The sequence below is a fragment of the Lissotriton vulgaris genome, chromosome 1_1, assembly GCF_964263255.1.
Source record: "Lissotriton vulgaris chromosome 1_1, aLisVul1.2, whole genome shotgun sequence".
NCBI lineage: Eukaryota > Metazoa > Chordata > Amphibia > Caudata > Salamandridae > Lissotriton > Lissotriton vulgaris.
In genome coordinates, this window is record NC_141685.1 from 1,755,782,657 (window position 1) to 1,755,800,020 (window position 17,364).

General features: G+C 48.6%; 1 protein-coding gene across 1 annotated transcript in view; it reads right to left on the reverse strand.

Moving 5' to 3' along the window:
• The window catches only part of RXYLT1 (ribitol xylosyltransferase 1), a 140,400-nt gene that overhangs the window by 16,675 nt on the left and 106,361 nt on the right, over window positions 1-17,364 (reverse strand). Inside the window, exon 5 of the mRNA XM_086919058.1 lies at window positions 16,869-17,039. Within this exon, the coding sequence (XP_086775184.1) occupies window positions 16,869-17,039 (171 nt within the window). The remainder of the gene's footprint in view (window positions 1-16,868; window positions 17,040-17,364) is intronic.

A 17,364-nucleotide genomic window follows, 5' to 3' on the forward strand; every position in this document is an offset into this window, starting at 1 on the left:
TGGCTTGGTAGTTTAGTCTGCCCTGTTCCCATGATGCACTGGGCCAGGGACAGACTGATTTGCATATAGCCAGGTTCTGAGCTGGGATGGGGCAGTGAGATAAATAACGGTGATGGATCAAGCCCTGATCTTTGGACTGGGTAAGAGTGGTCTGCTCAATTCAGACACTCTGTTCATCACCACCCCCTTTTGTAAATCGATTGCCCACTTATATGGTCAGATCATTTTATGATTCCATTAAAAATCCACATTGTAGACCCTTAATGACTGGACGCTCTGCATGAGGTCTTCAAAGACACTGGCACAGTCACATCTGAATCTTTCGGAAAAATGTACGCTCCCCCTGTTTTTAATAAACTTATGGATGGCTCTACAAAATGTAATATTTTTAACAAAACCTTGAGTGATGCAATAGACAGGTTGGCGCCCATGTCTTTTCAACTCAATAACTCCAGGAATAAAAGTGAAAAATGGTACACTGATGACCTACGCAGTGAAAAATCCAGATATAAACACTTAGAAAAATCCTGGTGCAAATCCCAGCTGGAGACAGATAAATTAAAATTCAAACTGGCCCTCACTATCTATCATAAGAATTTAATAAAAAGGGTACGTAAAGACCATTATATAACTAAACTTAATCAGGCAGGAAACTCATCAAAAGAACTTTATAAAATTCTTAATGCCCTTATCCATCCTACAGCATGCGCACAGGTGGTCACCCCCTCTCAGGGTTTGTGGGACAACCTAGCCTTATACTTTGGAGATAAAATCAACTTGATTTATAAACAATTTCCTCAAAATATGGGCCAGGTGCTACCTATCAAATCTGAATTAGTACCGCTATTAGGCTCAGGAGAAGGAAACAATTTAAGCATACTGATGTTGCACAAGTGGAAGCCATGATAAAACAAGCATTAGAAATGCAATCGGGCTCGGATTTATTTGAGTTTGAGCTAATGGCATTGTAAATGGCAATGTATTGTTGCTATGTGTTATGGAGTGTGTTCATGTGGTGTGTACTGCCAGTGATTTCATTGTGAGTGTGAGAATATTGCACCTCTACTGCCTGTGGTCTCCTTGTGAGTGTAAGAAGCTTGCACTGCTGCTGCCTGTGGTCTCCTTGTGAGTGTAACAAGCTTGCACTGCTGCTGCCTGTGATGTCGTTCTTGTGAGTGTGAGAAGCTTGTTGCATTGTGCATCTCTGTGCTGTGCCTGTTCTTTGTAAGGGACTCTTGCTCTGTTGCTGCTACTGCCTTGGCACAGTACCTGCTGTGAGTGTGTAAGGGAAGCTTGCACCACTGCTGCTTGTGATGTCCTTCTTGTGAGTGTAACAAGCTTGCACAGCACTCAACAGCACTCTGCCCTCAACAGCAATCTGCCCTCAACAGCACACAGCACTCTGCCCTCAACAGCACTCTGCCCTCAACAGCACTCTGCCCTCAACAGCACTCTGCCCTCAACAGCACTCTGCCCTCAACAGCACTCTGCCCTCAACAGCACTCTGCACTCAACAGCACTCTGCACTCAACAGTATTTTGCACTCTGCCCTCAACAGCATTCTGCACTCAACAGCACTCTGCCCTCAACAGCATTCTGCACTCTGCACTCAACAGCATTCTGCCCTCAACAGCATTCTGCACTCTGCACTCAACAGCATTCTGCACTCTGCACTCAACAGCATTCTGCACTCTGCACACAACAGCATTCTGCACTCTGCACACAACAGCATTCTGCACTCTGCACACAACAGCATTCTGCACTCTGCACACAACAGCATTCTACACTCTGCACTCAACAGCACTCTGCACTCAACAGCACTCTGCACTCAACAGCACTCTGCACTCAACAGCACTCTGCACTCAACAGCACTCTGCACTCAACAGCACTCTGCACTCAACAGCACTCTGCACTCAACAGCACTCTGCACTCAACAGCATTCTGCACTCAACAGCATTCTGCACTCAACAGCATTCTGCACTCAACAGCATTCTGCACTCAACAGCATTCTGCACTCTGCCCTCAACAGCATTCTGCACTCTGCACTCAACAGCACTCTGCCCTCAACAGCATTCTGCACTCTGCACTCAACAGCACTCTGCCCTCAACAGCACTCTGCACTCAACAGCACTCTGCACTCAACAGCACTCTGCACTCAACAGCACTCTGCACTCAACAGCACTCTGCACTCAACAGCACTCTGCACTCAACAGCACTCTGCACTCAACAGCACTCTGCACTCAACAGCACTCTGCACTCAACAGCACTCTGCACTCAACAGCACTCTGCACTCAACAGCACTCTGCACTCAACAGCACTCTGCACTCAACAGCACTCTGCACTCAACAGCATTCTGCACTCAACAGCATTCTGCACTCAACAGCATTCTGCACTCAACAGCATTCTGCACTCAACAGCATTCTGCACTCTGCACTCTGCACTCAACAGCACTCTGCCCTCAACAGCACTCTGCCCTCAACAGCACTCTGCCCTCAACAGCACTCTGCCCTCAACAGCACTCTGCACTCAACAGTATTTTGCACTCTGCCCTCAACAGCAGTCTGCCCTCAACAGCATTCTGCCCTCAACAGCACTCTGCCCTCAACAGCATTCTGCACTCTGCACTCAACAGCACTCTGCCCTCAACAGCACTCTGCACTCAACAGCACTCTGCACTCAACAGCACTCTGCACTCAACAGCACTCTGCACTCAACAGCATTCTGCACTCAACAGCATTCTGCACTCAACAGCATTCTGCACTCAACAGCACTCTGCACTCAACAGCACTCTGCACTCAACAGCACTCTGCACTCAACAGCACTCTGCACTCAACAGCACTCTGCACTCAACAGCACTCTGCACTCAACAGCATTCTGCACTCAACAGCATTCTGCACTCAACAGCATTCTGCCCTCAACAGCATTCTGCACTCAACAGCATTCTGCACTCAACAGCATTCTGCACTCAACAGCATTCTGCACTCAACAGCATTCTGCACTCAACAGCATTCTGCACTCAACAGCATTCTGCACTCTGCACTCAACAGCACTCTGCCCTCAACAGCACTCTGCCCTCAACAGCACTCTGCCCTCAACAGCACTCTGCCCTCAACAGCACTCTGCACTCAACAGTATTTTGCACTCTGCCCTCAACAGCAGTCTGCCCTCAACAGCATTCTGCACTCAACAGCACTCTGCCCTCAACAGCATTCTGCACTCTGCACTCAACAGCATTCTGCACTCAACAGCATTCTGCACTCAACAGCATTCTGCACTCTGCACACAACAGCATTCTGCACTCTGCACACAACAGCATTCTGCACTCTGCACACAACAGCATTCTGCACTCTGCACACAACAGCATTCTGCACTCTGCACACAACAGCATTCTGCACTCTGCACACAACAGCATTCTGCACTCTGCACACAACAGCATTCTGCACTCTGCACACAACAGCATTCTGCACTCTGCACACAACAGCATTCTGCACTCTGCACACAACAGCATTCTACACTCTGCACTCAACAGCACTCTGCACTCAACAGCACTCTGCACTCAACAGCACTCTGCACTCAACAGCACTCTGCACTCAACAGCACTCTGCACTCAACAGCATTCTGCACTCAACAGCATTCTGCACTCAACAGCATTCTGCACTCAACAGCATTCTGCACTCAACAGCATTCTGCACTCAACAGCATTCTGCACTCTGCACACAACAGCATTCTGCACTCTGCACACAACAGCATTCTGCACTCTGCACACAACAGCATTCTGCACTCTGCACACAACAGCATTCTGCACTCTGCACACAACAGCATTCTGCACTCTGCACACAACAGCATTCTGCACTCTGCACACAACAGCATTCTGCACTCTGCACACAACAGCATTCTGCACTCTGCACACAACAGCATTCTGCACTCTGCACACAACAGCATTCTACACTCTGCACTCAACAGCACTCTGCACTCAACAGCACTCTGCACTCAACAGCACTCTGCACTCAACAGCACTCTGCACTCAACAGCACTCTGCACTCAACAGCACTCTGCACTCAACAGCACTCTGCACTCAACAGCACTCTGCACTCAACAGCACTCTGCACTCAACAGCACTCTGCACTCAACAGCATTCTGCACTCAACAGCATTCTGCACTCAACAGCATTCTGCACTCAACAGCATTCTGCACTCAACAGCATTCTGCACTCAACAGCATTCTGCACTCAACAGCATTCTGCACTCAACAGCATTCTGCACTCAACAGCATTCTGCACTCAACAGCATTCTGCACTCAACAGCATTCTGCACTCAACAGCATTCTGCACTCAACAGCATTCTGCACTCAACAGCATTCTGCACTCAACAGCATTCTGCACTCAACAGCATTCTGCACTCAACAGCATTCTGCACTCAACAGCATTCTGCACTCAACAGCATTCTGCACTCTGCACACAACAGCATTCTGCACTCTGCACACAACAGCATTCTGCACTCTGCACACAACAGCATTCTGCACTCTGCACACAACAGCATTCTGCACTCTGCACACAACAGCATTCTGCACTCTGCACACAACAGCATTCTGCACTCTGCACACAACAGCATTCTGCACTCTGCACACAACAGCATTCTGCACTCTGCACACAACAGCATTCTGCACTCTGCACACAACAGCATTCTACACTCTGCACACAACAGCATTCTACACTCTGCACTCAACAGCACTCTGCACTCAACAGCACTCTGCACTCAACAGCACTCTGCACTCAACAGCACTCTGCACTCAACAGCATTCTGCACTCAACAGCATTCTGCACTCAACAGCATTCTGCACTCAACAGCATTCTGCACTCAACAGCATTCTGCACTCAACAGCATTCTGCACTCAACAGCATTCTGCACTCAACAGCATTCTGCACTCAACAGCATTCTGCACTCAACAGCATTCTGCACTCAACAGCATTCTGCACTCAACAGCATTCTGCACTCAACAGCATTCTGCACTCAACAGCATTCTGCACTCAACAGCATTCTGCACTCAACAGCATTCTGCACTCAACAGCATTCTGCACTCAACAGCATTCTGCACTCAACAGCATTCTGCACTCAACAGCATTCTGCACTCAACAGCATTCTGCACTCAACAGCATTCTGCACTCTGCACTCAACAGCATTCTGCACTCTGCACACAACAGCATTCTGCACTCTGCACACAACAGCATTCTGCACTCTGCACACAACAGCATTCTGCACTCTGCACACAACAGCATTCTGCACTCTGCACACAACAGCATTCTGCACTCTGCACACAACAGCATTCTGCACTCTGCACACAACAGCATTCTGCACTCTGCACACAACAGCATTCTGCACTCTGCACACAACAGCATTCTGCACTCTGCACACAACAGCATTCTACACTCTGCACTCAACAGCATTCTGCACTCAACAGCATTCTGCACTCAACAGCATTCTGCACTCAACAGCATTCTGCACTCAACAGCATTCTGCACTCAACAGCATTCTGCACTCAACAGCATTCTGCACTCTGCACACAACAGCATTCTGCACTCTGCACACAACAGCATTCTGCACTCTGCACACAACAGCATTCTGCACTCTGCACACAACAGCATTCTGCACTCTGCACACAACAGCATTCTGCACTCTGCACACAACAGCATTCTGCACTCTGCACACAACAGCATTCTGCACTCTGCACACAACAGCATTCTGCACTCTGCACACAACAGCATTCTGCACTCTGCACACAACAGCATTCTGCACTCTGCACACAACAGCATTCTGCACTCTGCACACAACAGCATTCTGCACTCTGCACACAACAGCATTCTGCACTCTGCACACAACAGCATTCTGCACTCTGCACTCAACAGCATTCTGCACTCAACAGCATTCTGCACTCAACAGCATTCTGCACTCAACAGCATTCTGCACTCAACAGCATTCTGCACTCAACAGCATTCTGCACTCAACAGCATTCTGCACTCAACAGCATTCTGCACTCAACAGCATTCTGCACTCAACAGCATTCTGCACTCAACAGCATTCTGCACTCAACAGCATTCTGCACTCTGCACTCAACAGCACTCTGCACTCAACAGCACTCTGCCCTCAACAGCATTCTGCACTCTGCACTCAACAGCACTCTGCCCTCAACAGCATTCTGCACTCAACAGCACTCTGCACTCAACAGCACTCTGCACTCAACAGCACTCTGCACTCAACAGCACTCTGCACTCAACAGCACTCTGCACTCAACAGCACTCTGCACTCAACAGCACTCTGCACTCAACAGCACTCTGCACTCAACAGCATTCTGCACTCAACAGCATTCTGCACTCAACAGCATTCTGCACTCAACAGCACTCTGCACTCAACAGCACTCTGCACTCAACAGCATTCTGCACTCAACAGCATTCTGCACTCAACAGCATTCTGCACTCAACAGCATTCTGCACTCAACAGCATTCTGCACTCAACAGCACTCTGCACTCAACAGCATTCTGCACTCTGCACACAACAGCATTCTGCACTCTGCACACAACAGCATTCTGCACTCTGCACACAACAGCATTCTGCACTCTGCACACAACAGCATTCTGCACTCTGCACACAACAGCATTCTACACTCTGCACTCAACAGCATTCTGCACTCAACAGCATTCTGCACTCAACAGCATTCTGCACTCAACAGCATTCTGCACTCAACAGCATTCTGCACTCAACAGCATTCTGCACTCTGCACACAACAGCATTCTGCACTCTGCACACAACAGCATTCTGCACTCTGCACACAACAGCATTCTGCACTCTGCACACAACAGCATTCTGCACTCTGCACACAACAGCATTCTGCACTCTGCACACAACAGCATTCTGCACTCTGCACACAACAGCATTCTGCACTCTGCACACAACAGCATTCTGCACTCTGCACACAACAGCATTCTGCACTCTGCACACAACAGCATTCTGCACTCTGCACACAACAGCATTCTGCACTCTGCACACAACAGCATTCTGCACTCTGCACACAACAGCATTCTGCACTCTGCACACAACAGCATTCTGCACTCTGCACACAACAGCATTCTGCACTCTGCACTCAACAGCATTCTGCACTCAACAGCATTCTGCACTCAACAGCATTCTGCACTCAACAGCATTCTGCACTCAACAGCATTCTGCACTCAACAGCATTCTGCACTCAACAGCATTCTGCACTCAACAGCATTCTGCACTCAACAGCATTCTGCACTCAACAGCATTCTGCACTCAACAGCATTCTGCACTCAACAGCATTCTGCACTCTGCACTCAACAGCACTCTGCACTCAACAGCACTCTGCCCTCAACAGCATTCTGCACTCTGCACTCAACAGCACTCTGCCCTCAACAGCATTCTGCACTCAACAGCACTCTGCACTCAACAGCACTCTGCACTCAACAGCACTCTGCACTCAACAGCACTCTGCACTCAACAGCACTCTGCACTCAACAGCATTCTACACTCAACAGCATTCTGCACTCAACAGCATTCTGCACTCAACAGCACTCTGCACTCAACAGCACTCTGCACTCAACAGCACTCTGCACTCAACAGCACTCTGCACTCAACAGCACTCTGCACTCAACAGCACTCTGCACTCAACAGCACTCTGCACTCAACAGCATTCTGCACTCAACAGCATTCTGCACTCAACAGCATTCTGCACTCTGCACTCAACAGCACTCTGCACTCAACAGCACTCTGCACTCAACAGCACTCTGCACTCAACAGCACTCTGCACTCAACAGCACTCTGCACTCAACAGCATTCTGCACTCAACAGCATTCTGCACTCAACAGCATTCTGCACTCTGCACACAACAGCATTCTGCACTCTGCACACAACAGCATTCTGCACTCTGCACACAACAGCATTCTGCACTCTGCACACAACAGCATTCTGCACTCTGCACACAACAGCATTCTGCACTCTGCACACAACAGCATTCTGCACTCTGCACACAACAGCATTCTGCACTCTGCACACAACAGCATTCTGCACTCTGCACACAACAGCATTCTACACTCTGCACTCAACAGCACTCTGCACTCAACAGCACTCTGCACTCAACAGCACTCTGCACTCAACAGCACTCTGCACTCAACAGCACTCTGCACTCAACAGCATTCTGCACTCAACAGCATTCTGCACTCAACAGCATTCTGCACTCAACAGCATTCTGCACTCAACAGCATTCTGCACTCAACAGCATTCTGCACTCAACAGCATTCTGCACTCAACAGCATTCTGCACTCAACAGCACTCTGCCCTCAACAGCATTCTGCACTCTGCACTCAACAGCACTCTGCCCTCAACAGCATTCTGCACTCAACAGCACTCTGCACTCAACAGCATTCTGCACTCAACAGCACTCTGCACTCAACAGCACTCTGCACTCAACAGCACTCTGCACTCAACAGCACTCTGCACTCAACAGCACTCTGCACTCAACAGCACTCTGCACTCAACAGCACTCTGCACTCAACAGCACTCTGCACTCAACAGCACTCTGCACTCAACAGCACTCTGCACTCAACAGCATTCTGCACTCAACAGCATTCTGCACTCAACAGCATTCTGCACTCAACAGCATTCTGCACTCAACAGCACTCTGCCCTCAACAGCACTCTGCCCTCAACAGCACTCTGCCCTCAACAGCACTCTGCCCTCAACAGCACTCTGCCCTCAACAGCACTCTGCCCTCAACAGCACTCTGCCCTCAACAGCACTCTGCACTCAACAGCACTCTGCACTCAACAGTATTTTGCACTCTGCCCTCAACAGCAGTCTGCCCTCAACAGCATTCTGCACTCAACAGCATTCTGCACTCAACAGCATTCTGCACTCAACAGCATTCTGCACTCAACAGCATTCTGCACTCAACAGCATTCTGCACTCAACAGCATTCTGCACTCTGCACACAACAGCATTCTGCACTCTGCACACAACAGCATTCTGCACTCTGCACACAACAGCATTCTGCACTCTGCACACAACAGCATTCTGCACTCTGCACACAACAGCATTCTGCACTCTGCACACAACAGCATTCTGCACTCTGCACACAACAGCATTCTGCACTCTGCACACAACAGCATTCTGCACTCTGCACACAACAGCATTCTGCACTCTGCACACAACAGCATTCTGCACTCTGCACACAACAGCATTCTGCACTCTGCACACAACAGCATTCTACACTCTGCACACAACAGCATTCTACACTCTGCACTCAACAGCACTCTGCACTCAACAGCACTCTGCACTCAACAGCATTCTGCACTCAACAGCATTCTGCACTCAACAGCATTCTGCACTCAACAGCATTCTGCACTCAACAGCATTTTGCACTCTGCACACAACAGCATTTTGCACTCTGCACACAACAGCATTCTGCACTCTGCACACAACAGCATTCTGCACTCTGCACACAACAGCATTCTGCACTCTGCACACAACAGCATTCTGCACTCTGCACACAACAGCATTCTGCACTCTGCACACAACAGCATTCTGCACTCTGCACACAACAGCATTCTACACTCTGCACTCAACAGCACTCTGCACTCAACAGCATTCTGCACTCAACAGCATTCTGCACTCAACAGCATTCTGCACTCAACAGCATTCTGCACTCAACAGCATTCTGCACTCAACAGCATTCTGCACTCAACAGCATTCTGCACTCAACAGCATTCTGCACTCAACACTCAACAGCACTCTGCACTCAACAGCACTCTGCCCTCAACAGCATTCTGCACTCTGCCCTCAACAGCACTCTGCCCTCAACAGCATTCTGCACTCAACAGCACTCTGCACTCAACAGCACTCTGCACTCAACAGCACTCTGCACTCAACAGCACTCTGCACTCAACAGCACTCTGCACTCAACAGCACTCTGCACTCAACAGCACTCTGCACTCAACAGCACTCTGCACTCAACAGCACTCTGCACTCAACAGCATTCTGCACTCAACAGCACTCTGCACTCAACAGCACTCTGCACTCAACAGCACTCTGCACTCAACAGCACTCTGCCCTCAACAGCACTCTGCACTCAACAGCACTCTGCACTCAACAGTATTTTGCACTCTGCCCTCAACAGCATTCTGCACTCAACAGCATTCTGCCCTCAACAGCATTCTGCACTCAACAGCATTCTGCACTCAACAGCATTCTGCACTCAACAGCATTCTGCACTCAACAGCATTCTGCACTCTGCACACAACAGCATTCTGCACTCTGCACACAACAGCATTCTGCACTCTGCACACAACAGCATTCTGCACACAACAGCATTCTGCACTCTGCACACAACAGCATTCTGCACTCTGCACACAACAGCATTCTGCACTCTGCACACAACAGCATTCTGCACTCTGCACACAACAGCATTCTGCACTCTGCACACAACAGCATTCTGCACTCTGCACACAACAGCATTCTGCACTCTGCACACAACAGCATTCTGCACTCTGCACACAACAGCATTCTGCACTCTGCACACAACAGCATTCTGCACTCTGCACACAACAGCATTCTGCACTCTGCACACAACAGCATTCTGCACTCTGCACACAACAGCATTCTGCACTCTGCACACAACAGCATTCTACACTCTGCACACAACAGCATTCTACACTCTGCACTCAACAGCACTCTGCACTCAACAGCACTCTGCACTCAACAGCATTCTGCACTCAACAGCATTCTGCACTCAACAGCATTCTGCACTCAACAGCATTCTGCACTCAACAGCATTTTGCACTCTGCACACAACAGCATTTTGCACTCTGCACACAACAGCATTCTGCACTCTGCACACAACAGCATTCTGCACTCTGCACACAACAGCATTCTGCACTCTGCACACAACAGCATTCTGCACTCTGCACACAACAGCATTCTGCACTCTGCACACAACAGCATTCTGCACTCTGCACACAACAGCATTCTGCACTCTGCACACAACAGCATTCTACACTCTGCACTCAACAGCATTCTGCACTCAACAGCATTCTGCACTCAACAGCATTCTGCACTCAACAGCATTCTGCACTCAACAGCATTCTGCACTCAACAGCATTCTGCACTCAACAGCATTCTGCACTCAACAGCATTCTGCACTCAACACTCAACAGCACTCTGCACTCAACAGCACTCTGCACTCAACAGCACTCTGCCCTCAACAGCACTCTGCCCTCAACAGCATTCTGCACTCTGCCCTCAACAGCACTCTGCCCTCAACAGCACTCTGCACTCAACAGCACTCTGCACTCAACAGCACTCTGCACTCAACAGCACTCTGCACTCAACAGCACTCTGCACTCAACAGCACTCTGCACTCAACAGCACTCTGCACTCAACAGCACTCTGCACTCAACAGCACTCTGCACTCAACAGCACTCTGCACTCAACAGCACTCTGCACTCAACAGCATTCTGCACTCAACAGCACTCTGCACTCAACAGCACTCTGCACTCAACAGCACTCTGCACTCAACAGCACTCTGCACTCAACAGCACTCTGCACTCAACAGCACTCTGCACTCAACAGCACTCTGCACTCAACAGCACTCTGCACTCAACAGCATTCTGCACTCAACAGCATTCTGCACTCAACAGCATTCTGCACTCTGCACTCAACAGCACTCTGCACTCAACAGCACTCTGCACTCAACAGCACTCTGCACTCAACAGCATTCTGCACTCAACAGCATTCTGCACTCAACAGCATTCTGCACTCTGCACTCAACAGCACTCTGCACTCAACAGCACTCTGCACTCAACAGCACTCTGCACTCAACAGCACTCTGCACTCAACAGCATTCTGCCCTCAACAGCATTCTGCCCTCAACAGCATTCTGCCCTCAACAGCATTCTGCCCTCAACAGCATTCTGCACTCAACAGCACTCTGCACTCAACAGCACTCTCCACTCTGCACACAACAGCATTCTGCACTCTGCACTCAACAGCATTCTGCACTCAACAACACTCTGCACTCAACAGCATTCTGCACTCAACAGCATTCTGCACTCAACAGCATTCTGCACTCAACATCATTCTGCACTCAACAGCATTCTGCACTCAACAGCATTCTGCACTCAACAGCATTCTGCACTCAACAGCATTCTGCACTCTGCACACAACAGCATTCTGCACTCTGCACACAACAGCATTCTGCACTCTGCACACAACAGCATTCTGCACTCTGCACTCAACAGCACTCTGCACTCAACAGCACTCTGCACTCAACAGCACTCTGCACTCAACAGCACTCTGCACTCAACAGCACTCTGCACTCAACAGCACTCTGCACTCAACAGCACTCTGCACTCAACAGCACTCTGCAATCGACAGCATTCTGCGCTCAACAGCATTCTGCGCTCAACAGCATTCTGCACTCTGCACTCAACAGCACTCTGCACTCAACAGCACTCTGCACTCAACAGCACTCTGCACTCAACAGCACTCTGCACTCAACAGCACTCTGCAATCGACAGCATTCTGCGCTCAACAGCATTCTGCGCTCAACAGCATTCTGCGCTCAACAGCATTCTGCGCTCAACAGCATTCTGCACTCTGCACTCAACAGCACACAGCACTCTGCCCCCAACAGCACTCTGCCCCCAACAGCACTCTGCCCCCAACAGCACTCTGCCCCCAACAGCACTCTGCCCCCAACAGCACACGGCACTCACCAGCACACGGCACTCACCAGCACACCACACTCACCAGCACACCACACTCACCAGCACTCACCAGCACACAGCACTCACCAGCACACCGCACACAGCACTCAACAGCAGTGTTTCATGCGTTTTTGCCTGTCTACAATGGAGGCGGCAGTCCCAACTGCAGGTTTGTAATCCTGGAGGGGCCTGTTGCTGGTGAATGCACAGGCTGCTGAGGTGTTGAATCATCAAGAATCAAAAATTCAAAGCAGTCGCTGGGGAATCACCGGGCCGTATGTGGCCAGGAAACCTCCCTTCCGATCCTGGCTGCTCTCTTGAATAAACAGTTTGATCCTGTGCACACCCTCATTCTTTGTTGAACACACCGGCACAGCCTCACTCAGCGGCTCACCCCCTGGAGCTTGCCTCACCCCTGTCCGGAACCGGTTGCTCTGGAGCACTCTCGCCAAGGAGACTGAAAACCGCTTTATTTACATCAGAGACTTTAACAATATGTATATAGAGATACATAGAGTGACTTTACAACTTGTACATTTGCATTTTTTTATATTTGTATCTCTTCCCTGTGTGACTTTACAACTTGTTTTCATGTGTAAACACAGCATTCACGAAGGAAAGTCCACCAAATTAAACTCGCGGACAAGATACTCAAAAAAGTTCCTGCTTTCACGCAAAAGCGCCACTCGCATAACATTTAGGGAGTTTCTAATATTCATAGTTTTTGCAAGAAAATGCAAATTGCATCAGAATAAAACCGCGTGACTTGAAACACCCTTCTTTCTTACTGAAGCCAGTGTGCGCACAATCCTCATACTATCAAGGCATAGATAGATGGTGTAAAGATGACTTCTGGAGAAGATGCGGCCTAGGCCATACCTTTTATCCTGGATTGAATTATTGTACCGTGCTCCCACTGGCCAGCACAAGGTTTAGACGAACCCAGTCCGGACATTTCGATAAATTCGAGACCAGACATGGTTGGCCGCTTTCCATGTCCTGTGGGAAAGTGCTTTTGGGAATGCGTTTTGGAATGCGTTAAGTATCTTGCCGAGGTGTTCGGAGCAGGCGCCTCGCCCGCTCAGCTGCCTTCCACCTCCGCTCAGGGATGACTGGCACGCGTCACTGGCGGGGTGAAATTAGCAGCTGGAGCCGTAATTCACATCCCTGTGTGAGCCAAGTACCTGGAATCCTAAATCCTTATGTAGCGCAACTGGTTCTTTTGTAAAGCGCTCTAACACCTTCGGGTAATATTCGCGCTATAGAAAATCGCATTAAATATATAAATAAATAAATAAATGAATAAAGAATTGTAAATCGCATTCCAACTTTAGCATTGCAGTGCTGCAGGAAACGGGCCACTGGGCGGCCTCAGGCCTCGAAGGCACGTCCTTGCAGGCATGGCCTGCCGAGGACGGACAGACAGCGCCTTGAGGTGGCCAACTGCAGGCATGTTGCAATAACGGGCAGCTGTCAGGCTCGTCCCAGCGCCCGGCCCGGACAAGAACCGGCAGCGCTAGCACGGCTCACCTGGTAGGCTTCGAAGCACTTCATTATCTGTATTTTATTTAACTTTTCGTTGTGATTTATGAGTTGCGAACACGGCCTTTATTAAGAGCGCTTTACTTTTCAAACAAAGTTACAGAAGTGAGTGGCAAAAGTACAAATGTAAAGGTATTTTAAAATAAAATCAGCACAAACGTACCGGAAAACTAGGGAGAACACAACAGGAAGCTGTTACTGGCGGAGAGGAGGGCCTTTCATATAATTTTAAAGCCGGTCTAAATGGCAATGCATTAAGGCAGAACATAAACGACTACGAAATAAACAAGAACTACAGTGTGGACGAGCATGTATGAGTCATCTTCTGTGAGCCTCGCCTGCTGCCTCTCGTCATTTAACATTGAACGCGCTCACCGCTCTGAACGCGTTCGCATCATCTGGCTTGCATTACACGGGCACTCTGACAGCTCGTAATTAAGATTAATCACTCTGCCATGCTCGTTCTCGCACACAAAATGCCACATCGGGCACGCGTACATTACTTACAGCCTATCACTTCAAGGCTACTACATACACAGCACAGGGAAGACGAATCACTGACCAGATGCCAGAAAACGCTAAGGAATGTGTGGAATTCCTCTCACCAAGGCCCTAGGAGATACTTCTTCTTTTTTTTCTCCTTTAACATTAGTTCTCGAAACTCCTCCCAGTTTCACTGGGAAGGAGTCCGAGCCCTAAAAAGGCAATATAGGGATCTCCTTTGGATATTATGCCTTCCCATAAGTTTGCTCTTCTCGCCCCTTTCTTGGCTTCCCCTATTGCGGAGATCTTAAACTCGTCATTAAGTGAAGGCAGTCTGCCTTTAGAGTGGAAGGCCGCCCAAGTACTTCCCATCAAGAAAAAAGAGCAGGTGTCTGCCAAAGTACTCTCCAACTACCGTCCCATTTCGCTCCTTCCTCTAATGGGCAAAATGGCGGAGAGCCATGTTAACACGCAGTTAATGGACTACTTTGAGACAAACGGCATCCTTGATCCCTCTTAGTGCGGGTTTAGATCCAACTATTCCACTGAGACAACTCTCATTGGGGTAACAGACTATATTAAAATGGCCTTAGATGATAATAAAGGAGTGATGGTCCTGTTGGATTTAGCAGCAGCCTTTGATACGGTCTCTCATCAGAAACTGATATTTCGACTGAGAGAGGCCCATCTGCAGGGGCTGGCGCTTAATTGGCTTGTTCGTTTTTTAGACCAGCACACGGAACTGTCAATCTGGGCCCTTTTTGATCTCGAACTGTGAAGCTTAGTAAGGGGGTGCCCCAGGGTTCTTGTTTGAGTCTGACTATTTAATATCTAAGTGGCCCCCCATTGCTAAAGTCATCCGAGAGTACAGCTTCATGCCGTTCTACGGAGACGACACACAATTACTCCTATCCTTTGATAAGGATACGGAGTCAGTCGATCAGCGTTTTGCTAAAGGTATGTCTGCCATAGCCGATTGGATGACTGAACACTTCTTGCAGCTAAAGGCGTCCAAAACCGAAATCCTGCTGTTTGGTCCTGCACTTATTTCCTGGTCCCCTGCGTAGTGGCCGACAGTGTTAGGCCCCGCCCCCTCTCCTACCTTGGTGGCAAAAAATCATGGGGTCACGGTTATCGATGAAAGATCAAATAATGACCACTGCCGGGACCTGCTATCATACAGTGAGACTTTTGCGCAAAGTGTTCATTTGGCTGCCCCTCAGTACGTAGAACCCTAGTTCAGGTTCTGATAATAGGTCGCATCGACTACTGTAATGCTTACTGGCCTCCGGAACAAGGCTTTCCTTAGCAGATTGCAGATTGTTCAGAATGTGGCCGCATGCTTAGTCCTTAATAAACCACCTCCCACCACCCCTGGTACACTATTGAAATTTCTCCATTGGCTTCCTATCCGCCAGAGAATAAAGTTCCAGCTCTGTTGCTTTGCTCACAGAGCCGTTTCTGTCACGAGCCCGAGCCATATGGCGGATAAGTTCAAACTGCACTGTCCGAACCGGTGTCTCAGATCGGAGGGAAAAGGGCTGTTGGTGGGTCCTCGTTTTAAGAAAATAAATTCGATCTGGAGGCAAAAGGGTTGCCTATCTGGGCCCAAAACAATGGAATTCCTGGCTAGAGGAGTTACGTAAATGTTCTAGTTTTGCTCGCTTCAGAAAACTTCTGAAAACTGAATTATTCAAGGCTTGTGCTATGGAACTCTGTGCCTGTCTGATCTGTTTTCTATGCTAGCGCGGAGATACCCCTGCGGGGGTGATTCCTGCGCTGAACACATTCCTTACACACATACATACATACATGCATGCATAACAAAAATTGAAATCTTCATGGCCTGTACCACACATAAAACAAAGTGAACCATCAACGTTGTAATGATTCATAAAAGCTGGCTGCTTAAACATACAAAAGTAACATTGGTTCATTACACAAATGTATTTTACATTTAATCGCTGAAAACAAATTCTAAAAGTTCTGATCCAGATGGAAATTTATTGCCGATGATTTGAGTTATCTTTTTTCTTAATGGATTATTAACAAGACAAATTATATGTAGACTTACTCTTCTCGGACTGCAATCCAACAAAGTTTTTCAAGTCCATCTTTTTTCAAAACTTCCATTAGGACCTCCCTGGAGGAATTCTTATAAACAGTTCCTAGAAAACTGCAAAGGAAAGGTCTTGAAGCACGCAGCATTGACCAGTTAGGCTCCACCACTGGAAACTTCCTGTATCTGTAACAGCAAACGTACAGCCACGCACAATTTTAAACATCAGAGTATAGAAAAGGAAACTGTAGTCATGTTAGGTCAAAGTTAAAATACAATAGATCTTTCATTACAGCTCACACAGGGTATAGTGAGTTTCACAGCACCCTAAGAATCTAGGTTTACCCCTTCATGTAATGTACAGTCGCTCTGCAACCTAGAGAGATATAGCTTGTAATTTTTGCTATTTCAATCTTTTCGTGAAGTACGTCTAGGGCCTTTTCTATGTATCCTAGGGCTGTAAGTATCCATGTTGGGTACGGTAGTTTTTCACAGGCGTCACAGCTTCAGG